We start from the raw sequence: 19,937 nt of genomic DNA on the forward strand, positions 1-19,937 counted from the left end.
GTTCTCAAGCCCAAATGACTTGCACCCCAGGGCCTGGGGGAAACAGACGGAGGTAGGAAGATAAATGACAGTCCTGGGGTAGGTATGGGGAGAACGGACCTACGGAAAGTGCATTGGTGGGAGTGGCTTATATGAGTGGGTGAGTGTGAGAGGCAGAGAAAGGAGCGGCAGGTTCTCGGGTGAAGGAAAGTCAAGTAGCTCTTGCAGCAGCACTAAGAAAATGGAGCTGATACTGTATTCCTGCAACACCGTGAACAACTCCGAAGTTTCTCTTGGCATCTGGGGGAGATGTGTGGCCCTAGATCTTCTTTACTTTTTAATCACGTGTCCTATAGGCTGGAGGCCATGTGTTCTTCAGCTTTTCCTTACAGCATATAACCAGGAGAGATTCAGATTAGTGGTTCGTATTCACATGGAATGCCCACAGGTCTGTATGTGTTTATTCTTACTTCCCCTTATTTCTGGGAGGCAGAAGGGGGGAGAGATCAGCCTATTTAGAGACAAGAAAACTGGAGCCCAGAGAGGATCTGTGATCCGCCTGAGGACACACAGGGGGCAACAGGTAGGCAGGCGGAGATACTCTAGCGCCATTCCCCCTCAAGAAATGAACTAGCATTTCAAGACACAGCTGGTAAGCAGAGCAGCTAGGAGTTGAGCTACATTTCTCTGAAAACAAAGCCCAAGCACTAAATCCACATACTGTATGACCGCAGCGGGAATCAACCCTGACCCCACCCCTACAGCGCAATTTTGGAGGCCATGAGATAACACAGAACCTAGCCTTCTTCTGGGAACCACCTAGACCCTGAGGGCTGCCTAGGACCTCAGAGAGCTGCCCCAGGTATAAACTGTAAGCTCTGTGTTTCAGTGGTTAATGCCAGTTAAGTGAGGGGTGCTAACAAGCAGGGGCAGAGATGCCTGCTTCCTCCAGAGGTGGCTCTTGGGCCAGTTCCATCCTAGAATCCCAAGATCCGGTCTCTGCCCACCTTCGGCAGGGATCGATCCTTCTTCACTGCCTGGGCAGCTCGCCTCCAGCCTGTCAGCCCCAGTGGGCAGGAGTCGGGTTCTTGTGGTGATGGTGAATCCTAGTACCTGAAGTCCATTCAGCCCATCACGGGAGGGGCAGGCCCTGCTCCCAGGCCGCCAGGGCCTCTCCTCTGCCTGCCATCCACGAAGCAGCAGGGCAGGCAGGGGCAGCCACTCAAGCAGACACGCTACAAGAGTCGGAAGCCCAGTACCGGAGCCTTAAAGGAAGAGGATTTTGTAGGCTTGGGGTTTAGCACCCCACCCACTTCTCTTTCCTGGCCAGAGGCGAAAGGGGAGGGCAAGAAACCCTTGGTTCTGCCTGGAGGAGCACAGCCCTCGGGCTAACCTAGCTCCATTCTGGCTCTGGTCTCCATCACACACCTACTCTCACTACCCCACTGTTCTGATTTCAAAGGATTCTCACGTCAGGCAAAGCCTTGGACAGAAATAGAGCCTTCTATAGTTACAGTCCAGCCAGCTTTCCCTCAGGGTGTGCCCTGAGGCACCCGTGGATGAGTTCTGGAGGCTGGGGAAAATGAACACACCCCGCAGCACACTTCCGGCTCAGCCCATAAGGCCTTGTTCATACCTCAGGAGTCCAGGGGCAGTGAAGTGTACTTAGCGGAGACACGGGGGCGGGGACCCCGGGCCAGCTCCCTGGGGCCAGCTGCTGCCTCACTCCTAGCCAACACTCTGGACTGCTCACCAGCTTCTGACACGGGCAGGGGAGCATCCTGCCTTCTCAAGCAAGACACTTACAGACAACGGTTAGGGAGCTCATCCGGGAAGCTGAAAGGGAGAGAGGAGTCTGTGTGCAGGACAGCCCGTTCCTGAATACTGCCACAGCCTGTTACCATCTGCCAGCTGCCAAAGTCTGTGGAGAGAGAGGATCCGGGCAGGGGGTGGTCCACTGATCTGGGGCAGAGAGAGAGAGGGGAGACGATGCACAGTCAGTCAACATGCCTGACAGGGGAGGCCCTGGAGGGGTGGGGGCGGGGCTACGGTGGTCCTGGGTCATAGCCACAAGGCTCTGCTGGTGGAGCTTCTGTAACGTCAACCACTTTCTTCAAAAGCTGGATAGGTTGTGACTGAGGAAGAAGAGTATAGTCCGTAAGGCAGACTCAGCTGTGAGGACATAGCTTGGGGCAGAGACAGAAGCCAAAGAATAAGAGCAAAGCAGAATGAGAAGAGGTGCGCCAGCAACCAGAGCCTCAGGTGAGGGCATGCCTGCCCTGGTGGCTGACACGGCAAGTACAATCTCAACAGCACCCAGAGGAGGGGAGAGCGGGAGAGCAAGGCTGGACGCCCCAGGAACCAGGGGTGCCGGGTCGCCTCTTACTCCCAGCATGCGGACTTGGCAGGGTGGGCAAGGCAGAACTCAAGAGCCGCTGAGGTCTCTATCAGAGTGATGCAAGAAAAAGCCTCTGGGGGACAATGGAGGGTGGTGACCTAGATTGAAGAGTAAGGTGATGGAAGCCCTGAGCACCCTCCCCCCCCTTCTCTGCAGCACCTTCCAGGAGCCATGGTTTGTATTCACAGGCATCATCCCAGCAAACTCACTGGCTATGCCCAGAGGGAAGGGATGAATCAGGCAGGCAACCTGACAGCTTCATCAGGCCTTTTTCAGATAGAGGTTTGGCTGGTGCAGGGAGAGGCAAGTTGTATTGGGAATCTGCTGCCACCACCTTCTCGGCAGACAACTAACCTCTCTCTACTGTCTCAGGGCAGTAGCCCAGTCAGGGGCGGGGGAGGGGAGGAGATAAGAAGACATCAAACAAGGCTCTTTCACCGGCTACCCCAGGTCTCCATCCCGAGAGGTACATCAATTTTGATGTCTGACCCTTTATTCAAGAACAGCAGAAGATGTTTCTGTAGGGGCCCAGAAACACAGCAGAAGCATGAACAGTGGTATAGGGCATGGGGAACGGAGAAGGACCTCCACTGACCTTGCCCACCCAATTAGCTGGCACTGAGGTCTCCTAGTTTGAGGCGACAGCCGTCGAGAGTGGCCAGCCCAGGCTCATCCTCAAGCAGCTGCCACCTGAGGGATGCTCTGGCCAGCTACTGCGTCTCTGGCAATCCTTAACCATCCTTATCGAACAGACAGAAACACGGCAGTCCAGACAGGCGAAGACACTTGCTCAAGGTCCCATAGCCGGTGAGCGCAAGAAAAGCTTTTCAAAGCCAAGTTTGATTACAGATTTGTCCTACAACAGAACCACCTTGAGAGCGGGGGAAACAGATGGTTTTCTCCGTTAAAGCTGCCACGAATAGGAGCCCCCTGCAACACAGAGACTTCCACATTCATCATTCCTGCTGAACCCTGGCGGGCGTGTGACGGCAGCATTAGGATGAGAACGGGACATGGGCTGCTACCTGGTGGAAGCCCCTCGTGCCCTACAAAGAAGTGTTTCCTTGCTTCTAGATGGAGAACCTGGGAGCACTCAAGCAGTCTGTACATCAGTACGGCAGCTGCCCAGGAGAGGGCAGCCCACATGCCACAGTCTGGTATTTTCCCTGTGCTTCCTCCAGGTTATGCTGGGCCTTCAGTCAGCCTGGCTCCACAAATCTCTCTCAAACTCGAGGGCAGAGTTTCTCCCCCAGTTGTGGCAGTCTGTACTTTTAAAAACAAGTGCTAAACACCGGAGTTTTGAGGGGACAGAAGGGATGCTGAGTAGGACGGGGCACTCCTGGTGCTGGAAACACGGAGGTTTCTCTTGCTCACCGCCCCCCACCCCGCCCCAGGCCATCAGAGACTCACGCTACCAACGGAAAAATGACCGAAACATGGAAGGTGAGGGCGCCGGGTCCCATAGGCTAGCCACTTCCTTTACTGCCTGTGTCCAGCAGTTAGCACCACCCAGGCAAGAGCCACGTTTGGAGTAGCCCGGGGACAGGCGTGGGATGAAGTAGGCAACACAGACAGTAACGGGATGCGTGATCGCAGGGGACATAGAGCCATCTCAGCAAGCAACCATCTTTTGCATCTTTTACAAGAGTGAGCACACACGCTGCAGATGAATCTTCCTACTGGAGGCTGTTGTCGAAGGAAGGGCTGCAAAGCAACTGTCCGGCTCCTGGGTTTGAGCGCAAGGGGCTATGCTAAGCAGAGGGGTGCTCTTAAGTGCCCGTCTGGATTAGCTGGCTGGAGGGGACACCTAAAGATGAAAGCAAACAGTCACTAGAACAAGTGCCTGCACCTGCCTAGGGAAAGGAGGAAAACGTTCAAGACGGGCTCAGTAACGTTAGCCGGCTTTACGAAGACCTGACACTCTTCTGCGCTGTTTCATTACTCAAGCACAAAGCCGCAAAAAAAGCTCTGAGTTCTAGCTCTTCCAGTCGTCTACCTACAGGACCAGAGGGAACACGGGGCCACGCTGTTCTCGAACTGGAGAGCTGTGCGGCGGGTAATGGTTCCAGGGTCATCTGTCCACATCCCGGGAACTCACAGGGTTCCCGTCTCTGCCCAAGAGACTGGATTTTGGCAACACTTCACTCCCTTATCTGGACACAGCGGGACCCTCTTTATAGCACCTATCAAGCTACAACTCCCATCTTCCCCTACCTCCTGCCAGACACCCAGTGTGGGCAGGACACAAGCAGGTATCTTTCAGATAGTCCTTTTTGGAAGGAGGCACAAGAATATCCATACAAGCAGAGCTGGCCCAACCCACACAGCTGAGGCAAGAGTAAACAGGTCTGGCCTGAGTGCCCGGCCTGGCCTTTCACCTAGTGCGCCTCGTGCCCTGACATGGCCGGCATGCCCTCAAATACATGAATAAGGGCAGGTCCTTTACCACAACCACAGCTTACTGAGCACTTGTTTCCTATGTGCTAGATACTTCGCTCCATTATCTCATTTAAACTTACAGAAGCCAGGATCATTACTTGAACTTTAAAGATGGAATGAAAAACCGGAGCTCAGGAGGGAAGTGACTTTTCCAAGTTACGAACAGTTAGGAGCGGCAAAGCTGGTGCTAAAACTCAGCCTCAGAATACGCTGATCTTCCTGCCCGATAAATGGCATATAATTCCCAACTGGAATAAAGCACAGAGCTTCTGACCCACGGTTAGAAAAGAGGTCCTTTTGTGCTTTCTGGATATGAGAAAAGGAAGCAGGGTGTCCTAGAAGTGGCTGCTCACCATTAGGGAGGCTGACCAGAAGACAGAGCTAGCGTGCAGAAGGAGGGAAAATGGAGCTGGAGCCTTGATCAGACTACCCCCGAAGCTCACAGTTTCCACTGGACTTTTCCGTAAGAAACAACAGTTTTCCTTTATTTTTTAAACCTATCGAGATGGATTTTCTGTTAATTGCATCCGGAAGCACCTGAACTGATGGCTGACGCAGAAGGCTTGAAGATACACAGCTAGGAAGAACCTGGGTGTTGCCCGTCTAAACCTCTCATTACAAAGATGAAAAATAGAAGCTCAAAGTCCTCAAGTGACATGTCTGAAGTCATGCAGGGAATGACTGTTTGAGCCAAGACCTAAAATCCCAAACTTTGAGGGGGGGGGGGGCTGGATGTCACTTCTAGTGTACACTTATGCGCTACCAATCCCCAAGCCTCCAGATGATGGTCCCATCGCCTCTGCCTAACTGAATGCTTCCAGGAATGGGGCCTTAGGGAAGAGCCCTTCAACAAGGTCCTAAACTCACAGAGCAATGACTTCACAGATGGACAATTTCTTACCATATTTGAAAAAACAGGAGTTTTCCTCAACCCACACTTTAAACATTGGGGTGTGTGTATGCGCACGCGTGTGGGGTCGGGGGGAGAGAGTAGGAGAGAGGAAGGGGGAGAGAGGGGGAGGGGGGAGGGGGGGAGAGAGGGGGAGAGAGGGGGGGGAGAGAGGGAGAGGGAGAGGGAGAGAGAGAGAGGGAGAGAGGGAGAGAGAGAGAGAGAGAGAGAGAGAGAGAGAGAGAGAGGAGTAAGGATAGACGGAAGGAATGCATTCCTGCAGCAGCCCAAGAAATCTTTTATGGTTCTAAGCATCCTTTCCTGGGTCCTAAGCGGGCAATGCCCTCTCACCACTCATCCTTGGTTTGGAGCTATGGTCCTATGCAAGACAATGTCAAACACGAGACAGGAACCCTACGTATTGCAGAAAGCAATCTGGTTTCTCTGCCTCATTAAACACAGCCCAGGACAGAGCTCACTGCTTATAATGAGCAGTTGGTATGTGGTGAAATATGGGGAAAGAGCAGCTAGCTGGGCAACAGAAGTTGGTTTCTATGTTTTTACTTAGCTATTCAACCAGGCTGCTGGGTGTCCCTTAGCCAAGTTAATCTGCTCTTCAGGCAGCTTGGCTTCAAGCTGGGCTCAGTGGTGGCACCATCCCTCCTCGGGCATGGACAGTGCTGTGCTGGCAACCCCCCACCCCTACAGATGTCTGACTCTGGAGCAGAGACCGAGGCCACATGGGGCTGAGCTATTCAGTAACCAGGATCTTGGGAAGCACATGAGCTCAGAGCACTGGTCTTGCCTCCTCCCAGCCTCCAGCGCTGTGGCTAATGAGAGGTTTAACAATGGTCCAGAAATGCAGCTCAATCAGAAGCTGCTGCATGGCAGCTAATAATGCAAATAAAGCCACAAGTCTTCTCAGAGAGAAGTTTTCCTTCTCTGGAAAACAGGGTTGGGGCTGGGTAAGAATTAGCACCCCACAAAACTTTCTTCCCGGTGCAATACCTACTTCTTAACTTTGAACAAAGCTTCGCTGACTCTTTTCATAGGGAAATCCTGCTTTAAGAGAGATGTGCTTGTAGAATCTGGAGCATATGAAACCCAGAGAATTCACATTATGAAGGGAATTTCAGCCGTCACAGATAGGGTTTCTTTCCATAGAGTTCCCCCTGCTGCATTAAAGAGCTGATTGGCTGTTGTTACCTAAGAGAGGCAGGGAAACTAATGACAGGATCCCTCAGGCACTTTAAGATAAAAGGGACTAAATTAATTTTAATGTTAATGGAAATACATAATTAGAATGCTCCAAATCTGAATAATCTAGTCTTTCAAAACCTCTGGCAAACAGGCACCCAGTCCAGAACCTTGTTGCCTGGCCAGACCAGCTGGGCTCCGAGCAGGCATTCCCAGAATAGACCGGCAGAGCCAAACACCTCAAAGCAGCCCAGCCCACGCCTCTCCAAGGCCCTGTGCCCCACTTTGGCCCAGCTACCCCGGCCTCGACTGTGCCAAGCACACAAGGCTGTGAGGCCAGAGGGCTCCCCCAGCCCTCCCGTCTCCTTAGGGAGGGGCCTCTGTAGCTCTCCTGGGCCAACCCTCAGGGTCTGAGCCACCCAGTGCAGGCGACAACCACCGTGAGGCTGCCGGAAACTATCACAAGACCGAGAAGTAGGATCTGTTGGCAGGAAAAAGGGGATAATAAAAGCTGGGGTGCGGGAAGAGGTGCCGGAGGGCTACCTCAGCGGGAGCCCCTCGCAGCTGGACAGTTAAGCGTGGAGCAAGACCTGAGAGGATAGGAGGAATCTTCTGGTCTCTTTCCCGGTTGTCTAGCAGTGCTGCACAGGCGGGAAAGGAGGGAGGGAGGGACAGTGAGTAAGGGTTCCAGCCCGGAACTGCGAGGGTGATGTAGAGCCACCGCGGCCCCGGAACAAGCCTGAGGAAAGCCAGGCGTGCAAGGGTGGCATGGCAGCGGGCACCCACACAGGCCAAGAATGAGCACAGGCCTGTGACCTGTCTGCCCGGCAGCCGCTCTGCTCAGCCAAATTCCCCAAACCTCCTGTGGGCTCAGAGGAGGCGGGGTCTTTGTTTAGCAGATGCAGCTACAGCACTGGCAGCCACGTCAGAGCTCCGGGTCCTTGAAGGTGAGCGCGGGGGACGCCTGGGGCCCGAGCACTGCACGGGGCTCCTACTGGCCTACAGCTGACCTGCTCTGCCCGTGTGGGGAAGGGCGCTCTGCCTCCAGTCCCTGCCTTTGCCCGTGGAGAAAAACCAGGGGACGGTGATGGGAGGAGGGTTCCGGAAGTTTCAGGTCTTTCCTTGTAACGCGCCTGTGACCTTGGGGCTGTTTCCTTACTGTTAACAGGCCTGCTACAAGGAAAAGACACGAAACTTTTGGAGCACTTCATCTCAGAGCTGGACTCGAATCTGGGCTAGACTCCAAGGCTCATGCTCTTTATGCTAAATGCCCCTTTCTCCTTGGAATTTCTTAAGGGCTTCGTAAGCCACACACTGCTTTGTTGTTTCCAGAAAGGCCAGACGTTCTCAAGACTTTAGAAAACAAAGCAATTCACAGGATCCTTTCCCTGTGGGAATGACACGGAAAAAGTGGAAATGCTAGGAAGTGCTTTCCCCAAGTGCCAGACCATCCCTCAATCCTCAGCGCCTACCCCGCGCTCAGCCTCTAGGGGACAGCATCACCGCAGCGGCTCCAGCCACACCTGTCCATCGGGCTGAGCACTCCTCAGGTGTACAGCCTCCCAGCGGCTGCCCGAGCCACACATTCAGCCTAGCTTGCTACTGTCCGTTCTCGCTGCCCCTCCAACTCAGGCATGGAACGTGGGGACCGAAAAGGACTTTGAGGATCTGGCTCCATCTCTAAAAAGAACGTGAGGTCCGGGGGCTGAGACCTGCCGAAGGCAACAGGTGGAGGCAGCCCCAGTCCCTGGTCCGTCCCACTGTAACCAGACCTGCAGGATCCCCTCCCTGCCTTGCCAGTGCTCTGGGAAGGAGGAGTTTCAGATCATGCTACAAACCAGCTCTTACCTGAACGCTAACCCATCTTCCAAGCAGGGGTGGACCTGCAAGGTCTAACCCCTCTGGCCGCCTGGGTACACCGCTGACCAGGCTGCATGCCAAGCAACCAGCTGAGACACCAGCTCAGGGGCTGGAAGCCCGCTCTCCAGGCTTATTAACAGGGGAGGGCTAACTACCTCCACCATTAGGGGCTTTGGAGCACCTCACCTGGGTTTGGGGACCTCCAGGGGACTGCTACCCATCCTGAAAAAGTCAGAATGGTTCGAGGATGAGGAGCTGGAAGACTTGGCCTCCCCCAGCCCCTGGTGGGAAGACAGGCGGTCCTCTGAGGTCTGTGGCCGGTTCCACAGCACACTCTGTGGAGAGGATGAGTGGCTCTTCCTCCTGCAGTAGAAAGAGTAGGGCTGTTGGCCAAGGGGCCACCCCAGGCAAACCCTCTGCCCACTTTTACCAAACCTCGGGGCCCGGTCCTTCCTTCTACTGGGAAAATGCCACATACGAATGGGTATACATTAGTACTCCCTCAGGCTCGGCCATGGGCAGCAAGAGCAGGGTCTTCAGAGGGACTGTGACATACAAATAATGCTGGCCTACTGGCCTCAGAGCACATGCTAGATTTGTAACTAATAGCTCAGAAACTGCCTATCCTTCCAAACATTATGCAAAAATTTTGAGTCATTTGTCTAGAGTCATCAGATTCTCAGAGGAGTTCACCCTCAAACAAGTCCCCAACTCCCAGTCGTCATTTTGTAGTCCCTTCTCATTTTCTCTACCTGATTCCCACCTCCCAGGCAAATGATACAAGGAGCTCCCTCAGGGAGTCTCCTTCACACCAGCCTCCGCTCACCCCGCCCTGTCTGCCCAGCCCTGCAGCTTCTTTCTTCATCCCACAGAGAGCCCCAGCCCTTTATGTGCCCGGGCCACCGCAGACACGCCCCTCCCCAACCAGATGGCTGGCCTCTGAGGTCCAGGAGAGACAGCAGGGCAGGGAGCTGTGCTCTCAGACCTACTGTCGGGGGTCCCTTTTGTTCTCGGGGCTCCCCGGAGCTGGTGGCCCTGGGCCACAGCTGTGAGGAAGCTTAGTTCCAGCCGCCCCTCACCAAGCTGCCTGAGTCTGTGCTCCTGCAGGGACCAGCTCCACGGCCTCATAGGTGAAACTCCCGGCGGCTCCTGGGGAGCTCTCCATGACTAGAGAGAAGTCACTGCCAAGGCTGGTGGTGCTGCCGCGGTCCTTCCGTCCTGAAAGAAGAGAGTGCCATCGGTCAGCACATTATCTTCTCACACTACTGGTCCCCCACTGCTTCCACACCATCCTGCTGGAAAGAGAAGTTTCTAGAACAAACAGTTCCTGCGTGGTCTCTACTCAGAAAGATGCACAGAGGAAGGAAAATCTGCTGGGGCCTGTAACTCACTCAGCATACAGATATCTTCCAGCGTGAAGCCTGCGTCCCGGGCTGGTAAACTCTTCCTCCTGTGAACAGAAACCAGAAGAGTGAATTACATTCTGGGCCGGGGTCTCCTTTGTCATCCCCATGCCCGGCACGCTGCTTTCCCGGGAAAGAAGCTCGAACCCACCGACCACTCAATGAGACATGTCCTACCTAGAGCGCTGCAAAATGTCAGGCCCCTTCTGAGAGGCCGGCAAAGCCTGACTCCTCCCTTCCACCCTGGCCCCCAGAGTTCAATCTGGTCCAACATACATAGGAGCTTGGACTCAGAAGGCAAGTGAATTCAGAAAAGATACCAACTCTCACAGGGGTCCTAAGGCAACGGCCAGACAAGACTCCCGTGTCTCCCAGGCCGGAGGCAGATTGTTCCACGGTGCTGGGCTGCACAGCGAGGCACACGCACTTCTGCGGCAGCCCAGGGAGGGGCAGGCAGAAGAATCTGCCTCGGCCAGAGAGTGGGGTGTTGGGAGCGCCCCTGTGCTCAGGCTGGCTTTTCCCTGCAGTGATGTGCCCTGCTCTCCTGGCCACCGGAGACCACTCCTTTGTCCGAAAGCCCTTCTGCTCGCAGGACTGCAGGCGGACCCCAGCCCTGCCTCACAGGCAGAAGAGCCTCTTCCCCCACTGCGGGTCACCAGGGATCCCTGCCCTGGCCTCGGACGCCAGCTTGCCAGGTGTGCAGGGAAGCCACGCGAGGCTAAGACAGTGAGACCCTGCCTACCCTTCCCAGAATGGTCCTTCCCGGAGTGCCCTGTCCAGAGTCCGAGAATAGCCTTCTCCTCACCTCTGTGTCTTCAGAGCAGAGAACTCCTCAGAGATGATATGCTTCAAAAAATTGAAGCAGAAGAAGAAAATCTAAAGAAACCAAAAACAATACACATGAGAAGACAACTTTCTCCAGGGAAAGGAATCTAGCAGCCAGCCACCAGGTCGGCCCACTGATGGACAACAGCCCTGCCTCAGGGACCCGGCCGGAACTCCGCTCTACAAACTACGGGTGGGAGAGGGCGTAGCAGGCCGGGCAGATGTGCCTAGGCAGGGCCAAGGAAGGTTCCGTACACGGGTAAGCCACTAAGTTTTCCAACCGTCTTGAAATTCAACATGAGGGGCGCCTGGGTGGCTTAGTCGGTTAAGTGTCCGACTTTCGCTTAGGTCACGATCTCGCGGTTCGTGGGTTCGGGCCCCGCGTCGGGCTCTGTGCTGACTGCCAGCTCAGAGCCTGGAGCCTATTTCAGAGTCTGTATGTATCTCCCTCTCTCTTTGACCCTCCCCTGCTCACGCTATCTCTCTCTCTCTCTCTCTCCCCCCTAGAAATTAATAAGAATATTAAAAAAAAAATTCAACATGCATGTTCTGAAGCTACTGAAAAGGATAAAAAGAATGACAGCTTTCCCCCTCAGCCTCCCCTGAGAACCCCACGGAGAGAGGCTAACCAGGAAGAACAGCTGGGAGAGAGATTGTTTGGGGGTGAGATTAATGCAGGAAGATAATGCAAAGGGATCAGATTTTGTAGGGGAAACACCCAGAAACAGCAGTTCAGAAGAACCAGGGTTCAGGGGCAGCCATGATCTGGCTCAGAATCTGAGATGGGGACAGGCAGGAGGAGACTCCTGACCTCTAGCTGCAACCCACCACTCTGGGCGAATTCTCTCTCTTCCCTTCCAGCCAGTGCCCTCCCGAGTCAAATGGGTCTCCATGAAGTGCACAAAAGGCAGTCTCTGGGGACGCCTGGGTGGCTCCGTCCGTTGAGTGTCTTGACTCTTGATTTCAGCTCAGGTCCTGATCTCACGGTTTATGAGTTCGAGCCCCCTTGTCAGGTTCTGCCCTGAGCTGACAATGCGGAGCCTGCCTGGGATTCTCTCTCTCACTCTCTCTGCCCCTCCCCTGCTTGTGAGCACATGTGCACTCTCTCTCTCTCTCTCTCAAAATAAACAAACATTAAAAAAGGCAGTTTCTGCAGTTTTTAAATACACTCCCCAGTGACTCTGGAAGGCGTGGCCCATCAAATCCCCACTCAGATAAACACCCACATGGTATCCAAGAGCCCCATATGACTACCTCAAATAAATAACCCCCACCCCCCCAACCACCAAAATGGAGGGCGGGTACCCAGGTTAGGTCAGTATAAAAATGTCATGTTACATAAAATTTAATACGTGTCTTCACCCCAGACTCAATTCTTTTAATTTGCTAGTGCGCCCTGAACCTCGAGAGCTGGATGAGGACAGAGTGTGTTTAACAGGCTTTGTTTTTTGGGTTTTTTTTTAAAGCATCAGTTCTGGAGTATCTGGTGGGGGTAAGGGAAATGCCACACCCTGCCAGCTGAGGAGACCCCCCTTGTTTATGCTGAGACGGCCAGGGTTTGAATCCAGACCCTGCTGGGCTCAGCCTCATCCTCTGTCTAGCTTCTGAAGGCAGAATCTGCCTTCGTCTGGGGGTGAGGGAGATGGGGTGGCCTGCAGAATGCTCTGGAGCGCCAGGGAGTCTCAAAATGAGAGGCTGCAAAGGGGCTTTGCGTGCTGATTTCAATGCCAAAGTCACCGCCTCTGACAGAGTTCGTGGAGGCCTTTGAGGAACAGGCTCATGAGCTCTGCAGCCCTGGCAGATGCGATAAGCACTCAGAAGAAGAGATCTGGAAGGGGAGAGGAGCCACTGAGAGGGACGAACAAAAGGAGGAGGCACAAGATAAGACGCTTGGAAAGAAGGCAGCCTCAGGAGGGTGGAAAAGACGCTTCAGGAAAAGGGGGGGTGGACAAGGGGCAGAACAGAAAGCGCTAACGCCGTGTGACAGCTCCCACACTGGGCACGTGGACCCATTCTCTTTGTCAGGCAGCACAATCAACACCAGGAAGCTCAAGGTTAATCACATTACTCAAGGTCACCAGGTAACAGGTGGGACAAATAGGGTCCAAACTTGGGTCTGACTCCAGGTCTGTGCGCAGGAAAAACAGGCTGAAGAGCGAGCACACCAAGGAGGCAAAGACTGCAAAAGGGCTGGGTGTGGAGACAGAGAGGGAAGGAAGGGGCGGCACCCAGACAGTAAGGGGGCCCTGGGGCCCCGCTGGCTGGGCCTGGGCTGGGCCCGGGCTGGTGAGGAGAAGCTGGGCAGGCCCCTGCTTGCTCGGCTGGCCCTGGGGCTTCAAGGCTGCTGAGTAGGTGTGATGAGGAAACAGGGAAGAGCCTCTGGCTGCTGCTGTAAAGCTGAGGGGCCAAGGAAAAGCTCGTAATCTGGTTCCATAACGGAGTGCAGAAAACAAGGTCACCCGTAAGAAAGATGGCAGCAAAAGCAAGGGGAAGAAGACTGATAGACGGGGTGACAACAGCCATGTGGGCAAGGGTTTTAGCACTACCGCAGGGAGAGGAGTGGCCAGGACGGGGGCTACTGTGCTGGTGCTGTTCGGACTGTGCTGCCTGATCCCTGCATGCACGGCGCAAGGAACTGCCCCCTCTGCGTGGACACCAAGCAGAAGTCACGCTATGCGCTCAGAGCCCAGGTGTTTGTCCCCGGTACCCACCTCCTCTCCTTTGCTGAGCCGATCTACCAACATGTGCCTGAAACAAGAAGGCGAGGAGGTCAAAGCGAGCGGTGCCAGGGACAGGAGGTCATAGGGGGACTGGAGTCACAGCGGGGAGACCCGGGCTTTGGCATCAAAACCTCGGGTGGGGCCCGACAAGCACCTTCAGTCTTCCCCAAGGAGGAGGGAGTGTTTTCACCTCCAGCCCCGTCACGCGAGCCACCACGCCCAAATACACACAGAAATGCAGTTCCCCAGGCACAGCCCCCACCTGACATTTCCCAAAGGCTCACCCGAAGAGGAACCAGTCATAGGCCACGGTTAGGTAGAGGATCTCAGCAGGCTTTAGGGATGTGTGGATGAGCCCATCCTGGAAGACACCAGAGAGACTGCCAAGTTTAGGAAGGTGACCCCCACCCCCATTGTCCCAGGAGCTGAAATGCAACTACAGACCCAGTGACAACCAGGCTGCCCAACAGCCCCAAGAATGGTGCTGAACCCAACACTTGCTCTGAACACTCGGGGTCCCTCACTCCAAATCTCTATTTTCTGGAGATGGTCCTAATGCTCCCAAAGGGTAGTTCTTGGTAGCTGGCCTCTGGAAGCTCCTCGACCCCACAGTCTAGCCCATGCATACTCACAGCCCACAAGGAAAGGCGCAGGAGAGAGATGAAGAGAGGTGTCCGGTCCCAGCCCGAGATACAGTGTACCAGCAGCCCGCTGTCATCTACTCAGGAACCACACACCAGGAGGCCCAGAAGAAAAGCAGACATGAGTGACTGAGAAGGGGACATGCCACCGGCCTGGCCCGGTCTATGAGAGCCAGGCTACCCCTAGTCTCCCTCTTCCTGATGGGCCTCTCCACGATTCTCCTCTGCCCTACTCCCGGCAAGGGATGGGTGACAGGCACTTGTCTGCGCACGGCATTTCTTCTTCCTTCTTCTGGCTGTCTTTCCAGGTACTTCGTAGAAAGCAGTACTGCCCGAGCAGGTCTCTTAGGTGAGGCTGGCCTGCAACCCCACCTGGGGCCCACAGGTACTTTGGGGGAAGGTAACTCTTCACTGTGCAGGGCTTTCCCAGAACTACAGGACACGTGGGGTCCTGGCCTAACACACACCTAGTGCTAGCAGCCTTTCCCCAATTCCTACCACACCCACCTCTCCAGAAGCCCCCGTGAGGGGCAGTTCCGGCCCAGGCAGGGAACCACTACCTAATTCCAGAGGCTGGCAGGACTTTTTTGTACACCTGGCCACGGTGACTGGTTCAAGGATGGACGACTGACCCAAACTGGGCCGATGAGCGTGAGCTCTGGGACAGAGGCCCTTCGGGGGAGGGAAGAGAGCAGGACACAGGGCAAGACTGGGCGCCAGCCCCAGAGCTAACCGGAAACAAGGAGAGCGGGTATGAGAAACACGGAAATTCCCGGTGACATTTCTTAGGCGCCTGGCCCTGCTGTGGGGCTTTCTTGGTTATATCAGCTAAGACGTTTTTACTTGTTTAAGCAAGAACAACCCCACCGAAGTCTTGGCTGCTATCAATGACTTAGCCAGCTCCCCCCTAGAGACCCCAACCAGTCACAACCGCCGGGCCGCCTGGAGTACCGTCTGGAGAACAGGCCCTCTAGGGACTTTCGTGTGTGCCCAGTCCGAAACCAGGGCTGATTTCTCTCTCATCTCTCTGAATCAGAAGAGGCAATTCGGCCCCACACACCACACTGACGATCAAAGGCCCAGCTGCCCTTGGTGCGGGAACAGCGTGTGCGTGCCGGATGGTAAGGAGCTCGCGAGGCTGTTCTCTACGGTTCTGAGGATGAGGAATAAAGCTGCCGGTGGACAGGTGCATCCCCCAATCCTCCCATAAAGCAAAAGGTAGGCGTGTGACCCCAACAACCATGTTCACAGCGTCACGACCTGGGAATGTCCAACGGCTTGGGAGTTCACGCTGAGGCAGACTCACCGTCGCTATTAATTATGGAAAGCAGCAGTTTCAGGTAGTTCTGTGTTTGTTGCACCAGGTCCCAACTCTGTTGAAGAATGATAAAAGGTATCTTGGCATCGATATTTAACTCCGGGAATTCAATGGATGTAAGAAATAAAATCCGAGAGTTATTCTGAGGCAACAAGCCCCAGGATCCCGGTCACTCATCCACAGCCCCTAATCTCCAGACAATCTGAGGATTCCCTCCCCACTCCGGGGGCTCCGACACAACGTGATGCTGAGGGATGGGAAGCCATGCAGGGGCCTGGGCAACTCACAGCCCCACACCCGGCGGCGGCAGCCACACGTTGGGCCCCCTAAGCCCCGGGCTCCCGGCACGGCTGCCCAGGGAGTGGGTGGTAGCAAAGAGCCCTGAGCCCATGCCCACTGCTGCCAAATGCAAAGAGCCATTCTTTCATCCATCATCACATCCCACAGAAAATATCACCGTCTCACCGATCCAGTTTCTTTCATGTTTTACTGCCATTCGCTGTATACTCTGTCTTTTGATGAATAATAAGTGTAGTTGTTCGGCAGACAAGATCTTTTAAAACAAGAGGTCCATGAGGTGGGAGATGAAATATAAGAAAAACTGCAAAGAGACCGGAACTCCTGTTCTAGCCCAAGCAGAAAGTCCAGCCCAGACGCTCTGACAGTCTACTGGAGCCTGGAATTCCAGGGAAGGAGCTGCCCCGATGCCGAGGGCCCGTTCCCCCTAGTTGGGGGAAGCCTCCTAATGCAACTATGCATCGGGGTTCTGGGGCTGTGTGGAGGGGGCAGCCAGTGCCAGGGACAGAGTACTTTCTGGGGGAGGGTGGACATGGCACCTGTGATTGGAATGGTTTTCCCAGGAATTTAAACCAGGCTCATTTGCCTGACCCTCCCACAGCCCCCGGAGAGCTCTGCCCCACTTTCAGCAACTGGAGAGACAGCCGCTGCAGCACCGCACTAATAAAGTCGTTACCCAGAGTAGCACGGGGGGCTCGTCACTCATCTGGCTCAACCTGTCATACACACCACTGCCAACAGACTTCCTCTGAGCTGTGACTCTCGTGGGTAAGGAAAAGCAGGAGGGGGAGGGGAGGAGGCAGGAGCTGTGTGGCGGCACAAAGCCCAGGGAGGTCAGGGAAGCTGGGGAAAGACTGCAGCAGCCAGGAGAAGGCAGAAGTGACCAAGGGCTGCAGCCGGCAGAGCTCCGGTAACCACGGTGGCTACTGGAAGGGACACCAACAACCAGGGAGAGGCAGCAGCCTGACTGTGCCCAGTGCTGGGGTAGGAACCAGAGGCTGGGGGGCTCCGGGCTGTTAGAGGCCTAAAGCCCTACAGCTAACCCGAGCTGGGGCAGAAGCCAGCCCTCCCCGGGCCGGGAGAATCACCTGTGCAGTCATGCTATACTGCAGGGACTTCTCCAACAGCAGACTATGAAACACATTCGAGGGGACTGCAGAATGTAAGAGGCGTGCTAAGCTCTAGGCCCAGCACTGACCCTCCCCTCCTAAGTGCTCCATGAAAACACCTCTGGGGATAGAGCTGAGCACCGCGCCACTGCCTGTGTCCGTGCTTGCAGCGCTCTTCCCCACGGCTGGCAAACTCGACTCACCCTTTAAAAGCCCACCCCTGCTATGTTCTACTGAGTCTTCAGTAGCCATAGGGCAGTACCTCTGCTACCCAGGTGATGCTTATGTTTTGCCTCTTTTCCCAGACTGAGCCTAGTGGGGGCGGAGGCCGTTTTTGGAATCTCTGCATCCTCAAGGCCTAGTGTTTTGGGACTAGGAGGTACCTGTAGAATGTTACCTCTCTGTTCATGGTCAAGGGCCAGCTTGAGGAGAAGCAGGCACTGGAAGGGACCTTAGGGCCCAGAAAGAATGAGCACACCTCGAAGGGATTCAATCTGGTCATGTGGAGGCCAGCAACACCCATACATGTGCTGCCAGAAGAGTTCTCGCACTGTGAGCAGGAGCCGAGGGCCGGGCCCCGGGGAGCAGCCGTGTCCACGGTGGCCTCGGCCCTAACGGGGCTGCAGGAGAGGGAAGCCATCATGAACTGCCGCAGGTGCGCGGACTAAAGGCACCTACAGGACCCCGCAGGACAGTGTCACCAGCGAGCTGAGCTTAGTATGATCCACGGGGATCAGGAGGGAAGCTTCCGGACAGTGGTGACATCCATCCATGTAAGAGGGAAGGGAAAGGAGACCAGTGTTTCTGGCAGAATGAAGAGTGTGCAAGCCGGGAGAGCAGTCTTCTCTAAGGGGCTGAAAGGAGGCCAGTGTGGCTGGAGGAGAAGAGGGAGAGTCACCAGAACGAGGCAGGACGGTGTGGAGCCGAGTAGTCCACATACGGGTCACTGGACTGCACTCTGAGGAAAACGGGAACGTCAGTGGCACATTCTAAGGAAGGGGTGACAATGATGGCCTTCAACCATCATCTGAGTATTGCTGTCTGCCAGTCTCTATTCAAGTGCTTTCTGTTCACCATTTCCAGTCCCTGCTCAGGGTGGCCCCCAGTCAGACGCAAGATGCACCGGGATGACGGGGTCTGGACTAAGTTCAGTGGTACAGGAGATGGAGGCAAGGTCTGGAGAGCTGGACCACGACAGAGATTTAGAGAGCTGATGGGACCTGGCAATGGAGGTGGGAGGAAAAACCCCCAAGTTTTGACTCTGAGCATCTGGGTAAGTGGCGGGGGTGCTGGGGTTTCTGGTGGTTGCATGACAGGACACTTGTAAGAGGTGACACAGGTGTGGATCCCCAAGGAAGGCCTGGCCCAGAGTCCAGGTCGCGTGACTCAGCAGAGGGTTAACGGGGTGGATGGCAGACGAGATCACCCGGAGAGGTAAGGCGGAGTAACACGGCGTCCCAGACACCCGTGCTGAAGGAGGGGATGGGGCAGAGCCCACCTGTGGCTGAGGAAGAGGATGGCAGGTGGCCCAGTGAGACCCAGTGTCTGAGCAACACTGGAGAGGCAGGCATCATGGGGAAACACCCTGCCCTCCTACTTTTTGTGCCTAGAATTTTATTAGTGATCACTCCGTCGAGTTAACAAGCAGGCAGCCTACTCCTTAATTATCATCGTTAAAGTTGGCCCGGCATTTCAGTTAAAAGGCCAGGTTCACACTGCGGTCATACGAGAACCTCGCCACGACTCTGAAACAGGTGCTGTTGGCTCCACTTGCAGAGGGCGGTGAGGCCACCTGCTCAGAGCCACGAAGTGGTGAGGGAAGGGCTGAGTGAGCCGGAGCCTGGACCCAGGGCCTCCATCTAGTAAGCAGGGCTCCTCCCCACGCACAGGACTCCTTCCTGAACAGACACACACCCCTGGCAGTATCAACATGTCCAACTCGTACACTCGCACCTTATATAAGTGAGTAATTCATCAGACCCAGTTTGTGCCTAAGGAGAAAGAACAGTGGCAGAAAGGAGAGAAAGGGCGGCCCGGGGTGGGGCCTGCCTAGCACCTCCGCAAACAGCAAAGAGGTTTCCCTGCAGGTTCCTTTGGCCCCTCAGCCTGCCTAGGTGCCGCCTAAGACTCGGAGAGCAGGGGATAGGGTCCCCCAATCCATTCCTTCTCCAGGCTTCTGGGGCGCCACAAACAACTGGTCTGGTCTCCGTGCTAACGCTGTCCCTTGTAGAAACATATGCGCGGAGAACGCCCGACGCCACTCTCACGCACTCACGGAGTTACGGGGGGTCTGCTTTGTGAAGAGGGGCTGGGTGTACAAGATACGTGCAGCCTCTGCCTTTACAGACCGCTTCCTACCAGGACGAGAGGCCTGCGGTGATAACGGGAGCACACAGCTGCCTAACAGGCAAGCCGGGCCCCTCACACGGAGGGAGACCCGATGGCTGGATGCGAACTGTCCAGACCTGAGGGCACAGAAAACGAGGGAAACGGGATGTCTTCTGGCTATTCACCGGCTTGGCCTTTCGGGCTCCAGGCTCCACGCCGGTTTCTGTGCTGGGGATGGACAAGCTAAGGCTTCCCATCCTTCTGAAGCTCGGTCTACTGGAGATGGAGAAGCAGATCTCTAAATCAGTGACTACAGCTCCGTGGAAAATTCCATGACAGACATGCCCAGGGTAAACGGGAATGCAGTTACAGGCATCCAGCCCTCTGGGGACAGAGGAGAGGAGGTACATCAGGGAAGTCTTCCTGGAGTAGACACCTGAGCAGAGTCCTAAAGGCACTGTGTCACCCAGACAAGAGGAGGTGAGGAGGTGGCGGCCGGGAGAAGGAACAGACCGGGGACGGCGGTGGTGGTGG

The 19,937-nt window shown here is 55.3% G+C and overlaps 1 protein-coding gene across 3 annotated transcripts in view; it reads right to left on the bottom strand.

Moving 5' to 3' along the window:
• Window positions 1–19,937, bottom strand: part of MTMR14 (myotubularin related protein 14) — a 45,679-nt gene that overhangs the window by 1,567 nt on the left and 24,175 nt on the right. The window contains exons 10-18 of one of the 3 annotated variants that reach the window (XM_039231438.1): window positions 15,658–15,724; window positions 14,343–14,428; window positions 13,995–14,071; window positions 13,702–13,738; window positions 10,971–11,041; window positions 10,154–10,212; window positions 9,842–9,980; window positions 8,949–9,125; window positions 1,786–1,941 (exon numbers count right to left, since the gene is read on the bottom strand). In XM_039231438.1, coding sequence (XP_039087369.1) covers window positions 1,786–1,941; window positions 8,949–9,125; window positions 9,842–9,980; window positions 10,154–10,212; window positions 10,971–11,041; window positions 13,702–13,738; window positions 13,995–14,071; window positions 14,343–14,428; window positions 15,658–15,724 — 869 coding nt within the window. The remainder of the gene's footprint in view (window positions 1–1,785; window positions 1,942–8,948; window positions 9,126–9,841; window positions 9,981–10,153; window positions 10,213–10,970; window positions 11,042–13,701; window positions 13,739–13,994; window positions 14,072–14,342; window positions 14,429–15,657; window positions 15,725–19,937) is intronic. The other 2 variants (XM_039231440.1, XM_039231439.1) reach the window with 2 other exon arrangements.

Source organism: Hyaena hyaena, unplaced genomic scaffold (genome assembly GCF_003009895.1).
Source record: "Hyaena hyaena isolate Hyena2069 unplaced genomic scaffold, ASM300989v1 scaffold_56, whole genome shotgun sequence".
NCBI classification, from domain to species: Eukaryota; Metazoa; Chordata; class Mammalia; order Carnivora; family Hyaenidae; genus Hyaena; species Hyaena hyaena.